Genomic DNA, 25,230 nt, shown 5'->3' on the forward strand with positions numbered 1-25,230 from the left:
TAATGGGCAGTATAAACAGTTCCCTTTGCATTAGGATAGTTTCCTGAAAAGCAAAAGGTCTTGATGACAGAGTAGTAGCTGAAAATCTGCTTACTAGCCTGAGCAGTCTGCCCACATTTATGGGTTTTAGGGTGTAGCACATGTTCTCTGCATAAGCAGTTCCTTTTTAGGGTCGAGCCTGCAAAAGCATGTGCTCGCTTGCAAGACACTATTATTTACAAAAAGGGTTTGGAGCCCGTCCATTGCTTACCATTTGTACGCTTCAGTGTCATTCTTCTTTGCTGCCTCCTTAATTGGCTAGTACAGGCGAAACATCACTTCGTATGCTTACTGTGGCGCACGGACCAAGCACAGATTGATTCAACTTAATCAGTGCCCGTCTGCTGCTCCCGACATGATTGAGGTAATATTTCTCACCCATCCCCAACCCACTCCTGCTGCTCCCTCCATAGTGCTTTTTACCTTGTTTTTTTTCTTTTTTAGTTGCAGTACTCTGGGCCGTGGGTCACTATTGCTGACCGTCAATCACATTATTATGGCTGCACTTGGGGGGGCTTGCAACCTTTTGTGAAGGTCGCTTCTCCGCACTTTGTCTCTGCATTCGTAAATTATACTGGGGTGGTAATGACAATAGGGCCATTTGAAGAAATGTAATAGCCTGTTCTGTTAATGTTTTGCACACTGAACATCCTGCATAGGCAGTGCCACTGGAAGTTTGCTGCAGAGGAGGCCCACATTATGCAGCAGTGTTGAATAATTTAAAAAACAGTAAGAGGCAATTTATGCCACTCAACTCTAATCCACTTAATTCACTTCACGCCATTCTAATCCACACCACTCTAACCAAGTCCACTACAATCCACTCCACTATAACCAACTTCAATCCATTCCACTGCACTCTAATCCCCTCCAATCTAATCCCCTCTACTCTCATCCCCTCCACTTTACTCCATTCCACTCCACTATAAACCAATCTTCTCCATTCCAATTCACTCTAATCCCCTCCAATCCAACCCCCTCCACTCTCATCTCCTCCACTCTCATCCCCTCCACTGTACTCCATTCCACTCCACTATACACCAATCTTCTCCATTCCAATTCACTTAATCCACTCCATATCCTGTCCACTCTAATCCACTCTACTCCAATCCTCTCCTCTCCAATCCAATCCACTCTACTCTAATCCTCTCCTCTCCAATCCACTCTACTCTAACCCTCTCCAAACCACTCCAGTCCACTCTAACCCAGTCCCCTCCAGTCTAATCCAGTGCATTCTAATCTAGTCCAATCTAATCCATTCGACTCCAATCCAGTGTACTCTACCCCACTACACTGTAATCGACTCCGATCCACTCTAATCCATTCAGTCCACTCTATCCGTTCCACTATGCTCCTCTTCACTCTAATCCAATCCACTCTGATCCAATCCACTCTCATCCACTTCTAATTCACTCTAATCAACTCCACTCTAATCCAATCCACTCTAATGCACTCCACTCCATTCTAATCCACTCCTTTCTAATCCACTCCATTCTAATCCACTCCATTCTAATCCACTCCATTCTAATCCACTCCATTCTAATCCACTCCACTTCTAATCCACTCCACTTCTAATCCACTCCACTCTAATCTACTCCACTCCAATCTACTCCACTCTACTTTAATTCAATCCACCCCACTGCACTCCACTCTAATCCAATCAATCACCTCCAGTCCACTTCCCTCTAGTCCACTCTACGCCAGGCCACTCTACTCTACCCCAGCCCACTCTACTCTACCCCAGCCCACTCTACTCTACCCCAGGATACACCACTCTACGATACGCCACTCTACAATACATCACTCTACAACTGTCTTCTCTGCAACACTCTGTGACAATCTACTGTACTCCTACTCTAATCTACTCCAATTCCTACTCCGACATGCTGCTCCACTCTGACATGCTGCTCCACTCTGACATGCTGCTCCACTCTGACATGCTGCTCCGCTCTGACATGCTGCTCCTCTCCGACACGCTGCTCCTCTCCGACATTTTTTAGTGGTTTGAAATGGTGACCCGGTGGTCACCTTCAGCTAACATAAGAAAGGGAGTTTAATTCTCTGAACATCTTGTTGTCTTTGCTGGTCAGAAGGTAGAGAATTATTTGCATAGTTTAATGAATGTAACACTGGTATATCCTGATGTAAAAAAAAAAAAAGGTAAAAACATACCCACTGTGGAAACTCAACATTCGGGTTTGCCCCTAGGAAGCATTGCGACTACGCAAGTTCATCCAGCCATCTTTTGCCATCACACCACCCTTGGTTGCATGATTGTCAGAGAGTGCCTGCCTTTTCTGTGCTTGTGATTAGGCTCGTAAAAAGATTGAAGCACTCCACACATCAACATGTCTCTCAAGTAGTTTATGCACGTTACAGGCCCCTACTAACAAAGCCAGCCCCCACACCTGCAAAACGGCCCCCATCCTTCCAGCCTCCCGGGGAAACACCCGATGCCCACTACGGCCAGTCCGGCCCTGAACACACGCTTTTCTTAGACAACTCGCTGCTCTTTCATCCAGCCGTTGTTTTAATGTGATTTGACTGTATTTTTACAAAGGATCATTGCTGCACCCTTTCTGCATATGCTGAGTTTGTGGCTTGATTGAAAGTCGAGAATGAAAAGTACGAACAAATGTGCTACCTCTCCTTGTTCATGGGCTGTTGACCTGTGATCAAGAAGACCAGGTGTTGCAGGAGTGAGTGAGGCTAGTGTGGGGTGTGTTACTTGGGGAAGTTGGGGGTGGAAGGAAGAACATGCTGTGCTCCTAGCTGGGTAGATCCACTGACGACCAAGAATACCTGGTGTTAGTAGGATTGGAGCTTCCTTTAGGACACTTTACTTTGGGAATTTGGGAGAGGAAAAAAGAATATGCTGCGTTCGTAGCTCATCTTCAGCCTGTGGCCAAAAATAACTAGTGTTACAGGAGTGGAGCATCTTGTGGACGCGATAAGTTAGGAAGTGAGGAGAATATGCTGCGCTCAACGCTGTTCTTGAACCTGTGACCGAGGTAACTTATATTGCAGACGTACAGCTCACAGTGGTATGCTCATAACTGGTCGTGAAGCTGTCATACAGTAGCCAATTAACTGTGTTGAGATGTTAGTGGACCTCAGCTCAAATTACCCTTAATGTATCATCTCCTCTTTCGCTTGTAAATTATTTCTAGAGCCGATACCTTGAAAAGCCCATGGAAATAGCACGGATCGTGGCAAGGTGCTTATGGGAAGAGTCGCGCCTGCTTCAGACGGCAGCCACTGCCGCCCAGGTTAGTAAATGCGGGCTTGCGTGTTCTGCCGGCATCATTTGCCCAGTTATTGTCATTGTGAGGCCCTCTTTGTATCTTAAACATAGGTACACCTATAACATTATCACCCAAATTACTGTTCTAAAATGGGCGCATTTTTTTTTCTAATTGTGTGGAAACATGACTTGACTTTATTTTTTTTTTAAATTTTTTTTTTTAGAGTTAGATTAACTTTATTTCAACATAGTGAAGTGATTTATGAGAACTATAGGCTGAGCAGTAATGTTATTTTAGGTTTTATAGGTGACTAAGGGCCAGTGTTGTCTAAGAAGCACACAAATATGTGAATCTGTACCCAAACATTTATTTCTTGCATTCCTGGTCATACTAATGTTTGCCTACCCTCCCCCTCCCCACCACCACCCCCGCCAAATGACCCAAGCAGCTAGAAGAATATTTTGTGAGAACTCTGGTTATTTAAACAATCTGTATTCATCTTTGAATGCACTGAACGTAAACCAAAAAAACACACAGATCTGTTCTTCCTAAATGCTTCTGATAACATTGCTTGCAAGCATATAACATCATTTTCAAAGCTGCAATAATATCAGACTCGGATTTCACCTGTCACTAGGAAAAGGAAAGAATGAAAAAAACACATACACTAGTTAAGATAAAGAAGCATTCCCTTAATATTGGTACGCCTTTCTTTTGCAGAACTTGCATTTGTAATTTCCTTTTTTTTTTTTTTTTTTTTTTTGAAAACCTTTATTCGAAAAAACGCAAAGAGATACATGCGCTGGCCCACAACCATCATGGCCGGCCGCAAAACAGTCGATCATAAACAGGAGGAAGGTACACAATCGGCAAACAGGATACGTGAAAAGACACCAAATCCGGTCGTGGGGCGGAAAACAAAGGATATTAGGTTTTCATTTTTAAATTACAAAGGAGAGTAGGGGCTGTCACAACAAGGATATTGCACCTCACGTAAAAAGGAGAAAAACCAAAAGACATGGGGGACATACCCGGATAACAAACTGAGGCAGGCAATGACTATAACTACCAAATAAGCTAAACAACCGAGATGGTAAGATCAATTAGCAGGTCACCATACAATAAACAACATTCCCCGAGATCACCCCAGAAGTCCCACCCCAGTAAGAGAAAGACAGGGGCTTAAGAAGACGCCCGAGAAAGAAAGAAGGCACAAAACCAAGGGACAGCCAGCCCTACAAAGGCGAAAGAACCCTCCCAAGCTAGAAAAGAGCGAAAGGGACCATAGAACAAAAAAAACTAAAATAACAAACCCCCCCCACACCCGCCACCCTGCACCCCTGTGATGGCTACGGCCCAGCCCATAAACAGCGTGCCTGTCGCCCCGGAACTGCCCCAAAGAAGGGAAAAAGTACAACAAGTACAAAGAATGGAGGAGGAGAGAATGAGACAACGAAGGTGGTAAGGATCAACAGAAGAAGAAGAAGACCACCAACAAATATGTACCCGGCCACTCGTTACAGGCTCTCACATAAGACAGGATAACAACGGCCGGTGTAATCAATGTCCCGCTCACGCAATACAGTCCCAGCAACGGAATGAATAGCGACCCAAAAAAACTGTCTTAACCTTGCCCCTTGCGATCATGTTGGTTGATGGAGTCCAGCCGTCCGGCCAGCGCCGCGGAGAAGAAACAATCCCGGAACAGCCAGCAGAGGATGGGAGGTCGCCCACAAAAGCCCACACCAAACACAGTCACATGTCCGGGAGTGGTGCAAACAGAAACAGGGCAGTGAAACTGGAAGTCGGAAGCAGCCGGCCAGAGCGACAACAACAGTCCCAGGAATGGATGTAGAGTCACGCCACCAGCACACAAAGGAGATGACAAAAATGGCGCCCAGGGAGGACATCCCAGCCAGCGTACGAAACCATAAATTCCAGATCTCCTCCGGATCATCGTGGTCAGCACCTCAGCAGAGTCAGATCCATAATCCTCCAACCTCTCAATAGGCACCCCGGCATGGAGATCAATAGGAATCGGCTCAGGGTGTGGCGCAGTGTGCCGCACGGGGGGGCAACCACGGCCCACAGGAGAAATAGCATCGAGCCTGCACCCCAGATCTCGGGCAAGGACACGAAGAGCAGCCCCAACCGCCTCCAGAGCACACAGGACATCACCGGTCCCCAGCGGCTTCGCAGGCAGAGAGAGAAGAGCAGCTTCAACCACACCAGGCTCACTAATGAAAGGCAGCCCGGGAAGCCGAGCGCCATCGTAACTCGCCGCCCACTGTTCACTGCGCCGACTTTTCGCCAGCGGCCACCGGGCCAGAGATATGGGCGCGACTGTGGGCATCGCGGTACAGGCTCAGTCGTGTTCAGGCAACCTCCGGACCCCCAAATGAGCTCCGAGCACTCCACTGTCAGAAGCCGAGGGGCTGAACAGAAAATGGCGTCCGCTACCAGCCGAGGAAACAAAGAAACTGTTCCGACAGCTCCCAAGCCAGGCAATTGCAGAGACACAATGTATCCAGGCGCACAGGATAACCCAGCAGGACGAGGCGCTGCAGCGACAAGAACAACTCGGCAGCCTCCCAACCGCCGACCGGCTCCTCCTCCTCCGTGCTGACCGCCACCGCTGCGGCCGAGGCCGGCCGGACCAACAAACAAAGCCCCGGTCTCTCAGCTGTGCCGGGCCGGGAAAGGAGCAAGGGCGGATCACCGCCAATACGACTCGGGTTTCGCCGGGAGACACACCGGCGTAGGCAGGAGAGTATCACCGTTGCAGTCGCTGGGCAGAAGGGCAGGATAAAGAACAGGATAATGAAGAAAAGCGCAAGGGTCGGCGGAGCCGATGTCCTAGGCGGCCATCTCCGTCGCAGGCTAGGCTCCTCCTCCCATGACTTGACTTTAAAGATATTCATGGATTCCAGTCCAGGTGCTGACACCATTAAAATTAACCAAAAATGTCACAAGCAGTCGGGGCTCAGAATCGCTCTGAACCCAGTGCTACTCGCTTGATCTTTCCCCATTGATACTTTTTCCCCATCTTTATTTATATAGTTTTCATATAACTAAGGCCATATAAACAACTGCAGAATGTGGTTTACAAGTCTTGATTTACAAGTCTTGATCATAAACATTGCATACCGCTGAAACCTTAACAGACGTTTTTACAGGCGACATAAATACAGGGACCTCAGAATTGCGTCTGTGTCCTCTAAAAATGAAACGGTATTTCTTTATGATGGGCTAGCATTATAAAGAGTTAGACACTGCCTATTTAGCCCTTTGACAGAATTTTGAGAAGCTTACGTATTTCTGTTGGATGTAAAAAAGTCATTTAAAATAAGCGTGTATAAAGTACAGTAGATCATTGCAAGCTTCACCGCTTGTCATGGGCACTCATAAGATGGTATGAGATAAAACCTAATTCAAGGATTGAAGGACCTAGAACTGGATCCAGGACTTTTCCATATTTCTTTATTTTCCATCTGAAATCCCCATAATTAAACTACAATCTCAACACCTTATTATTTGCAGAGTGGACAAGCAACTCACCCCACAGCTGCTGTGGTGACCGAAAAACAGCAAATGCTGGAACAGCACCTACAGGACATGAGGAAGAGAGTGCAGGTATGTCTTTCGCACCCAGGCTTTCAAGAAACTGTGTGACATAGCAATATGATCATTATATTAGACTCCAATGAGTGCTGCTAAAATATGGGTGCACCCAAAATTAAAAGAGGCATCATTTTGAGGAGCGATCGTACTTTGGTGCATGATCTGCCATGTACTACTATGATTAGTAAGGGGCTCCTCTCCCGTCCTAATGAGAAATGGATCTGCTATCCATCTCGTTTTAAAATATCCTAATTATTGTTAAAATGTTGCCGTTACCAAAACATTTGCCACGCTCAGATGGCTTTAACTTGGCTTCAGGGTTCAGTCTGCATCACATATCTGGCAGCCATTTCAAGGGTGCTGTGTTCTTTTGGAGGAACCTGTGCAAATGAAGTAGTAACACTGTACATCTATATTCAATATCTCATTAGCAATGAGAACGTGTTCTGTAAATGCATCATTCCAGTGCCCTCCCATGAAACAAATAGCCCCTGATTTTCTAAAAGCTTCATTAATTGAAGTCTCTCACACAGCATCAAATGTAACCCCACTATGGAAATATCTGCATGATGTACCCACAGGCCTTGAAGCTCACCCAGAGGCAATATCTGTATCCAAGAGGCCTGTTCTATGTCTTAGCCACGCCTGCTATACATTTATATATACTGCAGCCTTTCCCACTGTAACTGATGTAGGATTCTTACCCACACTCATTAACAATGTAGTGTTTCAGAAAAAAATCTGATTTGAAAAAATAGAAATAACAAATCGGGTCTACGAAGTGAAGGCTAAAGTTAAATTATTCATCTTTCTGTTTGAACTCTGCTTTTTGTTTAAGGGTGATTTATCAGGTTGACAACTCGAATGCAAAAAAAGGTTCCCATCTTAGATTCCTGTTAATGCTTTGGAAAATAATAATAACCATTAAACAGGTTACAGGCAAGGTTATCCTTTCCACGTCATTTTAGTCATGTCCCATCAACAGTAATTAGAAGAAGATGCCATAGATTTCACCTAACCATTTCTGTTGGCCCAGACTCCCTGAATTCTTTTCTTACTCTTCGAATTGCTATGTGCCACCCCTTAACCTCTGTCATAGGCATGAACACCATGTGAGCCTCATGAACACCTCTCTCCTAAGTAGAGTACCACCACTCTCTGTTATGTTCATGGGTCTTGGTCTTTAGGAGGTTGTTTGTATTTGAAAGATCTTGAGTGGCCATGCCAGAAACTGCTTGGATTAGTTTCTCATTGGCAAAAGTGGGGAGGTAGCATTACGAGTCATCACAGCCACAGTAGAGTATTCTACAGCAGAGTGGGAAATGGCTAGACTAGATTGGCCTGGTGAGAGATTTCTACTTCTGCTTTGTTCAGCTGATTCAGTGTGAATCTGCAATGCTTGGGAGTACATTTAGTGTGTTCCTTTGAGCCTATGCCTTGCATACATCTCTGAAGTACATTCCGTTTGACGTGCGTTTGTTTTCATTTTAACTTAGCTTGATTTTTATATATGTTTGTGTACTGTGACCCTAAGCAGCAGGAAGCCCAAATATTGGCACTGCTACTCATATTTTTGTTGGAAATAAAATGTCGGTGTCTTTGCCATATTCTGGCTGTCTCTGTCATTCTGAAAAAGAGGGTGGGAGAACAATGCCTCACATCGCAGCACTCAGTTCGCCCCAATGCATCTTGGTAAATGCAGTTCACGATAACACTTACTTCAGTAACAGTCTTGAGTTTTTCTCCCTTATTGGTGCAGTCAGAGCTGTGTATCTTTAGACACATGCTTCAGGATAGTTGTCCTTCATCAGTTGAGAGCAACACTTTGTTTAGGGGCACATGAAATGCTACTCAAAGTCTTCAGGTCTCTGTACCAGTCACTGGGCGCAGGTGCATCAGCCAGAGCTCGACAGCTCATTAGCTCAAGGGAGCCTTTTCAAAGAAAAAGAGGATGGGAGCACAGCGCCTCACATACCAGCACTTTGCTCGCACCAATGCATCATGGTAAATGTAGTGCATGCTAACACTCCAGTGACAGTGTGGAGTTTTTCACCCTTGTTGGTGCAGCCAGAGTTGTGTATCTTTAGACACGTGTTTCAGGATAGTTGTCCTTCATCAGTTGAGAGCAACACGTTGTTTTGGGGGTGCTCGAAATGCCATCCAAAGTCTTCTCAGGTCTCTGCACCACTCACTGGGCACAGGTGCATCTGCCAGAGCTCGTCAGCTCATTAGCTCAAGGGAGCCTTTTCAAACAAAAAGAGGGTGGGAGCACACTGCCTCACATCCCAGCACTACGTTCACCCCAATGCATCATGGTAAATGCAGTGCAAGATAGCACTCACTTCCGTGACCTTGTTGAGTTTTTCAGCCTTGTTTGTGCAGCCAGAGTTGTGTATCTCTAGATATGTGTTTCAGGATAGTTGTCCTTCAGCGAGTGCAACACATCATTTTGCACCCAGTGAGGTGGTAAAGAGACCTAAGGATACTTTGGGAAGCATATCTAGCACCCCAAAAACGACTTATTGTTCTATACTGATGAAGGAGTGAATCCATAAACACGTGTCTAGAATTACACAGCACAGGCTGCACCAACAAGGGTGGTGAAACATTAAGACTACTACGGAAGTAAGTGTTATCATGCACTGCATTTAACATGATGCATTGGGGCAAATTGAGTGCTGGATTGTGAAGCAGTGAGCTCCAACCCGCCTTATGTCTCTGTCATTCTGTTCAAAGCAAACTCCTGCTGTGGATTTTTCACAGAGGAAATCTGGTTTCTCCCCGGTGTACATCGCTTTGGAGACCTTGCTTAAGGTGCAAAAATCTACAAGCATTGCTTTATAGCATTTGGTGCTCTGTTGTGAAATGCCAACAGATGCCTGACTTCCAAGAAGAAAGCAGGAAATGCACTGTGACATGGACAAAAGGGATCTTGTTCTTTTCCCGGCCACCGGCCAAGACAGTGACCTTGTGCACTTGTGTTGCAACCCTTGCCGTTGAGCGGTGAAGTTTGCCAGGCTTCACAGTGCATACAGTTTACACAAGCTTAGCTTTTGCTCTGGAAAGAGTATGTTTGCTTTCATTTTCTGTTATAGTCAGTGAGCTCTGGTGTACAGATCTCATACTGGTATGCACGTTTGCTTCTTTTGAAATCTAGTCTTCTATTCTAAGGAAATACCAAAGCCTTCAGACACAAAACGTCTTGTGGAATAGGCTGAGCTGAAGGAGTAAGGTAAGCCAGTAGGTACTTGCTGCACAAGAAACCGATCAGGACAGATAAATGATCTTCCTAGCTGGGCCCTGTTATTTCTCACTGCTACTATTTTTCGGCCTCTATAGAAACCATCTGTAGCCGTCTCAATGCAGCAGGTTACAGAGAATTAACCATTTCTTTTCCCTGTTCCTCGCGTCAGACATGATACCCGTGACTTGCCTATGGCATCCATGTAGTCTCTTCTGCGAAGGCTAGTGATAAGCCAAACCACAGCTTTGCCAGTGTGAGCGGCAAGTGTCGGTAGTGGATAAAAGGCCGTATAGTAAATACTATGCTGTGTATATGCTAGTACCTGGGGCGGAAAAGTAAAATGCATAGGTGATGAGCACTTAACTTGTCATAATGAGAACTTAATGAGAGCTTACTTATATTTTCAAAGGACAAACATCATGAGTTTAGGGCGGGGATTCGCAATTCTAGACCTTTCTAGAGGGGATCAGAGAGACAGGAATGGGTATATTTGCCAGGAGAAGGGGGCTCTCTGCAGGCGGTAAAATTGCACACTCGGAGGGACCCAGTGGCCGTACCGCATTTGCGAGGCTCTCCACAACTCCCACTTACTTGGATAATTCGCTGGATCGGCTGTTGCACCTCTAGTTCATCCGCCTCGAGCTCCGTCGATAGGGAGAGTGAGAAGCCGGGCTGCTTTATCCACTGCCGACACTTGCCGCTCACACTGCTGGTTGATCCGTTCACCATCTAGGCACCAGGCACCTACCTCTGTTGTGTGCCTACGTGATGTGACTTATGAATTATGTGTCTTTGTCTTGTTTTTGTCTTACCTTTTATTCACAGGTACAAATTGAGAGGAAAACCTCCTCTTACACATTTAGCACCTTAGCGAGTGCTACACATAAGGTGCTCATTACACATAGCCACTTATTCACCCTATCACACATAGGCCCTGAAGAAAGCCAGTTTCTTACCAAGGCCTGGCTGAAACTAGTTGACCACACAGGACGTGGGAGACCATAAGTCTCTCCAGGCACGTCCGAAAGCCTTGTTTTTAATTCTGCCTATGGCCCAGCAATACAACTTTTAACTGGGACCTCTAGGACAGCTTTTTTTAACCCCACTCAAGTCACCTCACTGCACACTCACTTTACCAAACCAGCTCCGCTGTAATCCGGCGTCGTAGCACACCCGAGGCACACTCGGTGCCTTGGGTGGGGCCCGATGATGAAGCATGCCACCAACTAGTTTGGTGGGTGAGGGCCTTCATAAAAAACAAATCGTTTTTTCCCCTTCCCCCAAAACAATCGTTTTCACCTAACAGACACACAACATTTTTACAAGTAGATAGCTCTTGTTGATTAAGGCATTTCCCTAGGAGAAACGAACTAGCTACTCTAGTTCCTCACTCTCCATTTGATTACAAGCATCAAGCGGAATATTCCCCAGTGATGGGGGCGTCGCTCCCACCTACAGCACATGATTGGGAAAAAGACTTGGACTGGGCAGTGTTCAGAGAAAAGACTGTATATGTATCTTGTGGATGCCCCAAAAAATGGTCTCGTGTATGGGGCCTATGAAAGTTCTATCGTTGAGAAATATGTCAGCCTCCCTTGGCTCCTACTGTGGATGACCCCCCATCACCCTAGACTTTCCATCATGTATAATTGTATTCTGTAATTTACCTACTGTATCGCTGATGCCTATCGTATTGTTCCCACTCTGATGTCATTGTGTTGCTGATATCTGTTCTTTCTTAATAAAATATGTTCTACAGAAAAAAAGCAAGTATTGCAGAACATCCTGGAATGGTGCACTTCCCCACTCAATGAAAACAATGCTGTTCAAAGATAGACAGGAAAACAAAAGTAGCACTTCACTGGCAAAAAAAAACCATAATCATCTCAGTTCTGTTGCGGTTATGCTGCAGACAATTATTTTACATCAGTACTCAGAAACCATAGGGTATTTTGGAAAATTGAATGGATAATTAGGTATCATCTGCATAAGACTGTACTCTGTCCGTGTTTTTTTATTTTAAGATGTTGAACAACTAAGAGGGTAGAAAAGGCCCCTAGGATTGCAAATGACCAAGGGAAACACTCTGGGAACGTTGTGACAAAAGATGTAAGCCAACTGATAGTACTGTTCTATGTGTGGGTCACCATGAAGAGCCTACCAAGAAGGATAGGATGCTCCACAGTGTCCAAATACAGCCAACACAGGAGCCACCCACATCTTTATCTGTGAAGTGCAGAATGTTCCAAAAGCCACCTAATTGCTAATCAAAATGACATTTAAATCAAGGTATTCCTGTAGCTGGATCACCACGGTCTTCTCTAATATGACATCTAAGACTGGCATATTGGTAATAGGCTGATAATTGGCTAACACTGAGGAGCCTAGTTCAGATTATTTGTTTCAAAGCATAACAGCACAATTGGGCCTCTTCTAATTTAGAGTGGGAACAACCATCATGGAAGATCAAGTAAATACGGTGAGCAATGACGGGAGAAAAGTCCGTCAGATGCAAGCACCTGGAGGAGCAATGCTGGAACAGGGTTATTTTAGTAGTCTGTAGCTTTAAAAGATCTGAAGAAGGGATCCATGGTCATGGAAGTGACGAGTTGCAGTGCGAAACTGTGGATGAAGGGTGTAGTGTAGTTGAGGAGCTTGATGTTTAGCAGGTATCCTCCAGTCACTGCCCTATATTGGTAATTTTGTTCATGGAGAATAAGTGTATCCTCACACAATCAGAGAGTGGGTTGTACTCCTGTATAGCAGTGAGTGCATCCAAATAATAGAACACACACAAGCCCTCGGGTCTATCAAGAGAAGGAGGAAGATAAGTATGGCTGACTGAAAAGAAAGCGTCCCTTCATCATTGGGAATCCTCCTCGCACCATAAAGCCTAGTCATGGTGCAGGCTACAACTGCGAGGGAGGAGCTCAGAGATGTTTTGTGTATAAGAGGGCTTGTCACTAAAACCCAATGTGAGCTATTAAGATGTTGTGAGAAGTGCAGTGCTGGTAGTAAGGTGGATTAAAACTAGCTACAAGGCTTACCCCATATCTTTTACTCCGGCAACCTTGTGCTAGGATTGAAAACAGAAGGCACGACAGAAATCATTAGATTCAATTGTACTGAACTCACATCGACATATTTCAGCCAGTGACCTAGAGAGTTTTGTGACTTTCTTCAGAATCTTAAGTAAGCTACTGCTGTGAAAGCGATATCAACAAAAACGGGGTGCAAATACTATACATCCGTGCGAAGAGCCCTGTGTATTGCTTTGATACAAAACCAGTGACCCAAGTATAGCATGTTTATGGATTCACCTGTGGTACCTTTTAGGGGACATAAACAACATACCGAGCAATTTACGGATTGTTCACAGCTCCAAGCAAATCCGGTCAATTTGCCAAATTCAAAGCCATAAATATGTTGAGAAAAAATCTTACATAAACGTGTTGGAAGAAAAGGAAGGAATTCCCAGCTAACACCCACAAGCTGCACTATCAAAGAGGGAGTTGCCTGATTTCTAAGGATTACTATGACACTGTGAGAGGATGTCTTAGACATAAAACACTCACCTGCAGAAGTCCGGCATAGTGCCCCAGCTGTCCTTAGCATAAGTGCTTAAGGTGCAAACGCATATCTTTTTCTCCTTTTTTCAAAGGCCAGAATCGAAGTCTGATGATCCAGTGCCCCATTATGTGCAGTGGTAGCCGCACTAGAAGATGATCTTGCTAGTAGGGTGTATATGTGAGATTATTTAAATGTATGTATTTACGTAGTTCTAACCCTATGTTCTCACCTGAGTGGACCTCACAATCCTAGATTAACAATTTGAGATGGATCACTTTGAAAGCAAGTAGTTGCTGGTGTTAGATTCTGCTGCCTGTGAGATAGTTTGATTAGCAAAGCACATAAGACATCATCATGTGTGAATCCCGGCAGAGCAGAATCTACCTTTCTTCTTTCTGCAATCAATTGAGGGCGAGGCTTAGTGGGTTACATTTGCTGTTAAAGAGTAACTAACCCTCAAATAATGTTTATTAATTCAATTGATATAACAGGATTTGGAACAAAAGATGAAAGTTGTCGAAAACCTTCAGGATGACTTTGATTTTAACTACAAAACGTTGAAGAGCCAAGGAGGTAATTGAAATGCAAGACTTTATTTTATTAATAAAGTAGCATGAGCTTTTTTTAATCTTAGATTTATTTTACATATGTTTTATAATTTGCATTTTTAAGCTTTCGATAATCTGTACCTGTTTGCTTATTGTGCAAGAGTTATATTTGGATGTAATAAACCCATTTTGATAGCCAAATACTTGTGAAATGTATGCCTATTTGAGAATTAATTCTGTCTCTAAATTCTCTTCTCCCTCTTCTAACTGATGACTAGCAGTTTATATAAAGCTTTGGGTTCATGGCACAGAACGTTTTCTTAGGCTCCCAGAGTTTTTTTTAAGACAAACAACTGTTTGTTATCGTTCCCATGGCTTGTTGTTACAGTGTCTTGGAATTCTTTAATTGTTTGAATAGTTGTGATTCAACAATTTTCTTTTTTCTTACTTTTCCTCTCCAAATTAATTGTTTTGCATCTTTCGCCCTGCTTTTCCTCTTCTCCTTCATTGGTTGTATCTAATGTGTTAAATTATTTTGATGTTATTTTGGGCATGTTTCAGTTAAATTTTAGGCACACAATTGTACATCTCAAAGTATGAAACTTTATTTAAACTCTGCATCTTTTGAAATTCTCATGCAGTAACCAGAAAGTTAGTTTTCTATTGTGTGTTCTTTATTGATTGTCATAAACACACTGAATAGGACCATCCCTGTGATGCAGTCCAGGGCACTTCTGTGAGAGAGCGCCTATGATTTGTTTTTTTCCATCGAGCCAATTTAAATCGTAATTGTCACATGTAAAATTAGAGGCTTCAATCCATCTTATCTGAAATCTTTTAAAAAGGAAAATAAAGTAAATTAGCAAGAAAAACAATTGCATAAGGATTAAGTAGGTAGCATACAAACTTGCCCACTGTGTCCTTAAATTGCAGTCACCTTAGTTCTTTTAGTGTTTTTTTTACTTCGCTCCTTTGAGCAGGGTCCCTAATGTCATGCAAATGGAACTTCACACTTTTTTTTTGTGTAGTCTACCCTCCAGAAGCTCATTTTGGAGGAATGAGAATTTCCTTAAAATTAATCGGAGGACCCTCTTCCGTAACAATATTTTGCTGCGTGGGAGGCTGAGAGATTGTAGGAAACTGAGGCAGCTGCCTTGAGGAAATGTGCACCACTCTTGGATGGCAGTTGGAAACACTTTGGGACCCTCTCTTCACCTCCGTTATATCCAATCTTTAATCATACATGTCAGAAAAGAGAACACTGATGTGCTTGATGCCAAATCACTCGATAACTGACCTCGTGGTGAGTCGTATTCTTCGTTGATTATTATTTTTCATCAAGAAGTCTGTTGTGGCTATGGCGTTTAAAGTCTAAGACATCAATAACATAGATGGAATCTTTTCAGAAAGCATCTTTAATGTTGAGGCATATTTCAACATCTGAATAGTCTGATGAAGTCCTTACTCTTCCAAGTTGAAGGTGCTTGTAGTCATATTTATACTGTAAAAAGGTCCATCACTCTGCATACAACTTCTCAGCATCCAGTTTTAGTACCAAAAGTAGAAAGCTTTTGAATAAACACTACATGCACTCTGGAATGAAACATCAAGAAAGCATCCGGAGAGATTGTGGTTTCCTTAAGTGTCTCTCACCCCAGACATAATCGCACCCCAAGGATGCCTTATACAGCAAGGCAGTCGGAGACCAGGCCATTCTGCAAGAAGTGAGCACATCCCAACAAGTCTGCATACTTCTTGTTGTGTCTGTATGCCAACCAGGGACAGTACCTTGGGTAGACGTGTCTCTTGATTCAGGGCTTGTATCCTGCAGCCGCCTCAGTGTCAAGAGCCGCATATCAAAACACAGGTGGGTGAGTAATCTCTTTTCACTTGCTTGAGGCTTGTCTGCAAGATGTAGTCCTCTTTCAACAGAAACCGAAGATCGGGCTAGTTCTTTTCATCCCAGATCTCAAAAAGAATTTATTATTTTGCCTTCTGGTACAAAAGAAAAATAAGAAGTAGATCTTTGATCCTCAAATTGAAGCCTGGAAACAAATAGATCAAATATAAGCCAAACAGCATGCTGGCACTTTATTCAATTCTCTCAACTCACCAGGAATACTAATTGGCTGAAATAGAAATAAATAATGCGTACTTTCACTTTGATTGAGCGGAAAATCTCAAAGTACTGGTATTTTGTTGTAGATGTCAACATCTAGCAGTGGAAAGATCTTTCCTTGGGTCTGAAATCTGCCCTATGTGATGGTTCAGGTTGAATAAGTGTGAGCACAGCATGCTTTATCCTTTACCCTCGGATCTCTCTATGTATTTGTCACAGGAGGCACTGTGGTTATCAGTCAAGATCAGCCAAAATCTGTGTATGTAGGGTTGCAGCATTTAAGCACCTACACCCATGTAGCGAGAGGAGAAAGCAGGACTGTGTGCAGGTGTAAACCCTGTAAGAAGTACAGTAAGAACAATGATCTTCTTGAAACATACAGTTAAAGAGCTCAATAGTATGGTGTTTGGCATATTCCAAAAGCGGGTTACCAAGATCAGAGCAATTTTCAGGGGGGAGAAATGCTGAAACACAAAGAGCAACGGAACAACAAGGAAAAGGGTGAGTGCTTGATGCAAAGTTAATTTCTTATATAGTACTTTACTGCTCATAGATAATTAAGCATAACTTAGGGTACCTCAGAGTAGCCCTTGAATCGAGCCATGAGAAACATGTGATCAACCAGTTTAGGAAGAGAAGTAAATCACATAACTCCCCATGATAGTAGAACGTTTCCTAAAAGAGGGATTTGGCTTTGAACGACTTCAAATTCATGACTTTCTGTCACAATTTAATTTACGAAATGAGGAACGATTAAGTAGACTAAATGACAGTGAAGTGCAAAGAATATGCATTCACTCTGTGAATATAGTACAATGTTGTATAGAATAACCTGAATCAGTGGAATTGTGCTTGGAAGAGAATGTTTTTTAAAAAGGTTTAAACAAATTGATTTGAAAGGTATAATCAATTTGGCTATGAAGTTCAGGAGTAAAGAGTTTTGCTAGATTGATTGTGTCTGATTTAAGTGGGTTTAAGATTGTCAATATCTATTTGTCAACACATATTTATTAATGCTTTCTCAGATCAGTTCATACAGTTTTGTAAAATATTTTCTGTAATAATAAATTTGAATGATTTTATGTTTATTTGCTGGTGTTCTATATTTATTTTTGTTTTCCTACAGATGTGGCTGATGTAAATGGAAATCAGGCAGTGACAAGGCAAAAAATGGCCCAGCTTGAGCAAATGTTAACTGCGTTGGACCAGATGAGAAGAGTATGTAATACATCTTCTTTCTATGCTAGCTAATGCTACCATTTAAAATGAGCCACCTTGAATCACTTGACAAAGACCACTTAGTTCTCCCTCATGGGATCTCCACTAATACTCATATTTTCACCTATTAGAGAGGGTTATGCAACAATGTACAAAATAAGGCCCCTATTAGGATGGCGGACGGACCTGCGTCAGTCCGCCACCCCAGAGGTGGAGGGACCGTCCGCAGGGGCAGCGGCGGTCCCTCCGTGCAAATTAGGATGTGACCGCCACCCTGGCGGTCACATCCTGTATGTTTAACATTGCGGCGGGTGCTGCTTGAAGCAGCACCCGCCGCAATGTTAAAAATGCACGCAGTGCATTTGCATGCACAAAGCGGCAGGCACCGCGCCCCATGTGCACCCCCACCCCCCTTCACCCTGGGGGCCCGCAACGGGCCCCCAAAGAAAAGACCGTCTGCCTTTTCGTGGCGGCATGGCCGCCGCGGAAAGGCATATCCCTAATCAAATCCTGATATGGCTGGCGGTGTCTGATATACACCGCCACCATATTAGAGCTTTTCCACCGCGGTCTCGCGGCGGACGGTCCGCAGATGACCCCCCCCCGACATCCTAATCTGGCTGGGGGTCATTTCTCTGCACGCAGCGGTGAATCCGCATCCAGAGGATGCGGATTCACCGCAATCGTAATCGGGCCCTTAGTCTTTTTTGTTTAGAGTTTATTTTTAAATTGTATAGCTAAATATACATTCTAAATCATGGGATTCTCTCTGATACTTGAAAGCAGTACAGTATCTGTGGGAATGGACTGGTCCTAAAATATATTTAGCATTTTTGTAATAATGTAGAACCTGAAGCCTATAAGAGGCACCATTGTCTCTCTTTTTTTTAGTCATTCAAATCAAATTAGTCAAATACATTAGACTGAAATCACCTTCTTGTAACCAACTTGACAAAATAAAGTAGGAAATGGTGGTTGCATCCAGAGGCTCTTAATGGAGAAAAACATAGCATATTCTTTTAGCAAGTTCATACTTTGGAACTGTTCCATTACCTTTTTTCGGTATTTTATGGGCTAACGTCTATTTTTAACTGAGTTTTTTGGCTTCGGTCATCATCTCAGAAAGTTGTTTGCTTTTTTAAACATTGATCTCTAGATTGGGACCTTTTTCCCATCACTTTTTGTTGAGGTGTTCTCATCTTTTTGCAGCTCTTTGTTCAGCATGTTGGCTTTATTCATTTAAAAAAAAAAATGTTTTTTATTAGAGAAATGACATGACATCAGAATCAAGCATAAAAAACAAACCAATACATTACATTATATCTATGTCATTACTCAAAATTCCCCTCCCCCCCAGGGATCGCTACAGGAGGAGAGGTAGGCGCAAAAAAAAAACCCGAAAAAATAAATTAAACAAATTAACAACAGCAATATACATTTCATCAGGGCTTTCATCCGACTTCGCCAATCATTAATTTTCACGATTCATCCAATTAATTAGAGGCTCCCATACCGATTCTCCCTCTCTCCGGGCCCTTGGCCCTCTCCTCTTGAAAACCAATAGCTCCCACTTCCCAATGTTTATAAATTTACTAAACCATTCATGTACTTTCGGGGGAGCAGGATTTAGCTAAACCGTTGCTAAACATAATCTCAACGTAGCCATTGCAATATAAAATAGCTTCTGCTCTGATACAGTCATATTCAAATCTACTACCCCCAGTATTATAGCCTGAGATGATAATTGTATCGTATATCCAAACACTTGCTCCAACCGTTGTTCAACTTTGTTAAGCAATGGAATCAGACTGGGGCAGGATGAAAACATGTGAATACTGTCAACTGCAAACTCCTCACATCTGGGGCAATGAACTCCCGTGATCCCGCCCCATTGTTGTATACGATGTGGGGTTATATACAAATTAAACCATGTCTTAAAACATTGAACCTGGAGGTTTGCAGATATAGTAGCAGTATGACTAAAGCATAATGAGTCCGCATACCTCCTGCCGGGCTTGTAATCCAGCCTGCCAGCGGCTAAGGTGTTTGGGTAAATCGTCACTCCTTCTTTCATTTACCATTTTATATATCTTAGAGATAGTGGAATGCCCCCCCTAATGGCCTCAACTAGTGGGATAGAAGTCCAGCTAACAGTTTTTCTAGTAAATTTTTTTTTAAAAAATGTCGATTACTAATGCCAAATTTCTGTCTTATACATTCGAAGGTCTGTACCCGGTGTCTGAAACCATGTCCCCTACTATAGTAACTCCTTGTGCAGTCCATTCTCTAAAATACCCATCTGCAAAAATTGCTGGCAGCAGAGTATTTCCTATTACCGGGGTATATATATGTATTTTCCCAATATTGTATAATTTCCGCACGGGTGTCCACACTTTGAAAGCCGCTAACAAAACCTCACACGTTTGAAATAAGCAAAATCAATATGTCTGAATAGTAGCCCCTTAACCTCTTCCCCATAAATTAAACGATAAGTCAATATATCAGAATCCTCTAAATCCTCAGCGTCCAGTAATACAGCAATGTGCCTCAGCGTTATTGCCCAGTAATATAACTGGAAATTTGGTAAGGACCAGCCCCCCCTCTCTCTGAGTAACGTCATGTATTTCATAGCTCGCCTAGATCATTTACCAGCCCAAACAAACCAAGAAATTATACATTCTACTTTTTTTAAACCAGACTTGTTCAAACAATACAGGAATAGCTCTAAAAAGATACATGATCTTTGGTAAAAAAAATCATTTTAACGACGTTGCATCTACCCATCAATGTTAGCTGCAGATTATTGATCTTACGTGTATCCTTTTCCATCTTACATAACAGAGGTTTTAAATTAATCTCCACTATTTCCTCTGGTTTGGAGCTTATCACTATTCCTAAATATTTTGCCTTATCGATAACCTGTCGGTGTGGCAGCGAGATTTTATCTTTACATATAATTTGAGTCTTAGAATCATTCAGATGGTACCCTGACAGCTTACCAAAATGTAATGTCATATTTTGAATTTTTGGCAATGCGGTCTGTGGGGAATCTGTCAAGATGGCAAGGTCATCCGCATACCCCAGTATTTTAGTGTCTCCACACCTGGATCTCACCGGCCAGATCCAAACATTCAAAAGAAATTTTTTATTAAGGGGTCGATATAAATTGCAAATAATAAAGGGGAGCAGGGACATCCCTGCCGTGTGCCTCTTAAAAGGTGGATTGTGCCCGTCTGAATCCCCATAACCGAGATTTGAGCCGTTGGTTGCTTATACATGCTCTGAATCGCCCGAATGAATCTTTCCCCAAGACCATAATGCCTCAATACAGCCCATAACAAAGGCCAGGAGACCCTATCAAAGGCCTCCGCATCTAGCAGAATTAAGACTATAGGTGAAATCAAATAACGCAATTGTGCGGCGTATGTGGTCTATCGTTTCGCGCCCAGGCACAAATCCATGTTGTTGAGAGGAGACAAGCTTCTTAATCACCCCCGATAACCTATTTGCAAGGATCTTGGTATATATTTTAATATCACTATTAATGAGCGTGATTGGACGATAAGATCCCATATCAGATGGACTTTTATCTTTCTTTAAAAATTTAACAATTCGGGCTCTTCGCCAAGACTCAGGGGGGACCTTCCCATCCTGAACTCTGCGGAACATTTCCAGCATGACCGGAGTGAGCTGAGGTCGAAATATCTTCTAGAATTCGCCCGGTAGGAAATCTGGACCAACAGCTTTGCCGGCAGGGAGAGAATCTAAGGCTTGCCAGAGTTCCTCAATACTAATTTCAGCATCTAATATTTCCCGTTCTTCAGCGGATAGCGCATCAACCCTAATCTCCTTAAGATAATCCCGAATTTCCCCCTGGAGTGCCTCATTATCACAGATATCTTCGTTGTACAATTTTTGATAAAACATTTGAAAAGCGAGAGCTATGGCCCTCTCCTCGGACACAAAACCAACATCCGGATCCTGAATATTTTTAATACGTGTGGCAGACTCTCTTTCTCTAATTCTTACGACTAACATGTGCCCTGCTCTCTCGCTGTTCTCAAACATTTTAGATCGCCAAGCTATAAATTTACTAGCCGCTTTGGCCTGTGACAGTTCTATTATAGCTGATTTTGCTAGAATGGTCTGTGTTTGGGCTGCATCGCTATCTCCACCCATCCGTATCACGTGAATCGGCTCCAGCTCTGCTTCTTCTAATTCTTTATACAATCTCTGTAAATTTGTCTTTTCCTTCTTCTGAGTTTCCCACCCATACCGAGTTGTTTCCCCCCTTATCCCAGCCTTAAGTGTATCCCAGACGTTCTGGATGCCTGTGCCGTCTATATTTTCATCAAAAAATCTTGTAATCCATGGGGTCATAGATTCAATATACTTGCTGTCGCTAAGCAAACCACGATTAAACGTCCAAACATCAGATTTATTCCTGCACGATTGTATATTAACCTCAAGCAAAAGCGGATTATGGTCCGACATTACTCTTGGGAATCTAATACTACTAGAGCCTTGAGTGAGAGCAGGCGAAATAAAAAAATAATCAAGCCTAGAGCAAATTTTATGAGGTGCCTAAAAAAAAGTAAATCCTGGATCATTCCGATTAAAAAAGGCCCAGGCATCAATCAGTCCATGAAGATCAATCAAATGTCGTAGAGCCCTATAAACTTTTGGTTTTCTCCCAACATATACAGTCCCTGGTTGATTCATAAGTTCACACTCCATATTAATATTAAAATCACCACAGATTATAAACGGGGCCGGCCAACCTACCAGCTCCAGATGCAGCCATTTATATAATTCTGGATCATCAAGTACAGGGCCATATATAGAGCAAAGTGTAATATTTTTACTCTGGAAATTACCATGCACAATGACCCAGCAGCCCAAACTGACCACAGAGGAGCGAATTATATTAACCTTCCCCCGTTTGCTAAGATGGCAACTCCTTTAGTTTTAGCCTCCAGTTTTGTCTAGGATACTAGTTGAAAACCCTCAAAATCTAAGAGTTTATGGGGGCTGGCTTCAATATGCGTTTCTTGGAGGCAGAGGATATCTGCCCGCAAGAATCGCAGATCTTCCCTTACCCGACACCGTTCAATCCGGTCGTTCAGCCTGCATATATTTATGGATGCTATTCTGATATTAGCCATCCCTCTGGCAAAATATTCCTAAGAGAAACAAGACACAACCAAACCTTTGTGTTAATTCTAATTTAGTTAACTTGTTTTGAGAAGAAACCTCGAATCCTGCCCTTTGCGCCCCCCATAACGAGTCCCCCACTCTAACCCCCCTCCCCCCTTGAACCCCCACCCCCAAACACAGGCAAAATAGGTCCTCAAACCCATGTGATGCCTCCCACTTCCCGAGTGTCCCCTGGTCACTCCCTGTCTATACATCCTCACATTGAAGGAGCGTGCCAGCGAGAGAGAAAACCCAAGTAAAAATCCTCAATAAACCTTGAAGAGGAGCAAAGAAAAAAAAAAGAAAACAGAACACATATATGTAAACATCTCAAAATTTTGTTCTCTTTTTTTCTTCTCCCCCCCTCCCCCCCTCTTTTATCTGTTTATGTCCCGGCCAATGACTAGATCTCATTAGATCTCAATTTTGTGCTACGAGTCCACCAACCATTTAGCCATCAGGAAGTTCTTTCAAATATTCTTCAGCCTATATTTCTGAGGAGAAAACCTGTATCTTGCCCTGACAGATGACCTTTAACCGTGCGGGGTTCATTAAGAACACCTCGCACCCCTTCTTTTGAAAGGGGGTAATCAGTGAACGAAGTCGCCACCTCCGTTCCACTGTTGCGTGGCAAAAGTCTGGGCGCACGAAAAAAGTATGGCCCCCTGCAGTTCTTTTAGCATCAGGTCGTGCTTTTTCAAAGATAGCTTGCCTCAATAGAAAATTGCCGAAAAATATCAGAATGGCCCTAGGCTTTGCTTCAGAATCAGGATTCTTTTTAGCATAAAAGGGAATCGGTGGACTCTCTGTATCTCAGTGTCCCACGACCAATGAGAGAGCTCAGGAAAAGCGGTTTGAAACAACTTCAGGACAAATCCTCTGATATCTTGACCCTCTGCCTTCTCCTCGATTCCGAATAGTTTTTTTTTCAAATTCTTTTTATTGGTAGTTTCAAAGAAAAGAACATAGTCAAGGAAATAAACATACAGATCATCATGTTACCGCATCCCACATCTCAGAATGATACTTATTGTCTTAAAGCATATACATAAAATACCCATACAAATTCAGATATACATCATCTTTGAGTACCGAGTGTGCTACCAACTTTAATTACACATTATTAATAGTTGGCAAATAGTCAACCAAATAGAACCAATAATCTCTTGGGTGGGATCCTAACGGCAGTTCCTCTTCATATGTAAGTAATGTTTCATGGCAATACGACATATCACGGATCCATTGAGTTGTCTTCGGCGTGTTTCTACTATCCCAGGCCAGTGATATGCGCCTTTTAGCCAGTAGTAGCGCAATCAAACAGAATTTACGTCTCGCCGCTCAGACATTGGATAAGAGGCCTAACAGACATGTGCGGATTGAACAATCGATAGGGATCCCAACCATGTCACCCAACGTTTTTGTGATTTTCCCCCAGTATTCTAACACAGGTGGACAGTCCCATGCTAAATGTATGAAATCCGCCGACTCGTGTCTGCATTGTTTGCAGCGTGCATCTGTCCTTCGGTCATATTTGTGAAGTCGAGCTGGTGTGTGGTAAGTTTGATGCAAATATTTATAATGTAGTATTCTCAAGTTTCCGTTAGGCGTTAATCTCTCAGTTATCGAGCAAGCTGCCTGCCATTCTTTTTCTGATAATGGAGTGTCCAAGACCCCATCCCATCTCGCACGCGCCTTGTATGTAGCATCTGCTATCTCCTCTTGTACAACTGTATATAGCCGTGAGATGAGCTTTTTTTCATTGGGGGACGTGATGATTAATTGTAACGCGTTCAGTTGTGGAGGCTCAGTTGGATACGTGGGGTAGTGTTGTTTGATCGCCCCTTGTAGTCTATGAATTGTGAAACGAAATAATAATGTTTGATTACTGACATAGGCAAAATCTTGCATTTGTTTAAACGTTCCTCCATTATATAAATTCCCTAGCGTATCAAGTCCTATCTGCTTCAGCAGTCCCATACCCACCTCCTCCTGGGTGACCGACAAGTTGGGATGATGTTGCAAGGGGAGAGCGGGTGCATACAGAGGGGACTTGTGTGCCAGCTTCCCTATCTGATACCAGGCAGCGTTTGTGGTGTCCACCGTGTTCATGTCCTTACTGTGCAGTGGCGGGCGTTTATGTGTGAGAATCGCAGTCAGCGGTATAGGGTGTGCATCACTCTCCTCTATCGCTGTGTGAGTGAGGTAAGGAGTCCGGTGGGACCAGTGGTATGCATATTGAGCCTGTGCACATAGGTAATACAGTTTGAAATCTGGTACTTTAAAACCCCCCTTTGAGTATGGTAGCGTAAGAGCTCTCAACTCAATTCTGGCTTGTTTACCTGCCCATATAAATTTGGTTAGCAAGGATTGGATCTGTCGGAACACTTCGGGTGGTGGTGCGATGGGAACATTATTAAACAGGTATAAAAA

At 43.2% G+C, this 25,230-nt stretch overlaps 1 protein-coding gene across 3 annotated transcripts in view; it reads left to right on the forward strand.

The window, feature by feature from the left end:
- The window catches only part of STAT3 (signal transducer and activator of transcription 3), a 397,539-nt gene that overhangs the window by 154,685 nt on the left and 217,624 nt on the right, over positions 1 to 25,230 (forward strand). For all 3 annotated transcript variants that reach the window (XM_078645389.1, XM_078645391.1, XM_078645390.1), the window contains exons 4-7: positions 3,210 to 3,308; positions 6,825 to 6,917; positions 14,211 to 14,292; positions 17,513 to 17,604. In XM_078645389.1, coding sequence (XP_078501515.1) covers positions 3,210 to 3,308; positions 6,825 to 6,917; positions 14,211 to 14,292; positions 17,513 to 17,604 — 366 coding nt within the window. The remainder of the gene's footprint in view (positions 1 to 3,209; positions 3,309 to 6,824; positions 6,918 to 14,210; positions 14,293 to 17,512; positions 17,605 to 25,230) is intronic.

This window comes from Lissotriton helveticus, chromosome 5_1 (genome assembly GCF_964261635.1).
Source record: "Lissotriton helveticus chromosome 5_1, aLisHel1.1, whole genome shotgun sequence".
NCBI classification, from domain to species: domain Eukaryota; kingdom Metazoa; phylum Chordata; class Amphibia; order Caudata; family Salamandridae; genus Lissotriton; species Lissotriton helveticus.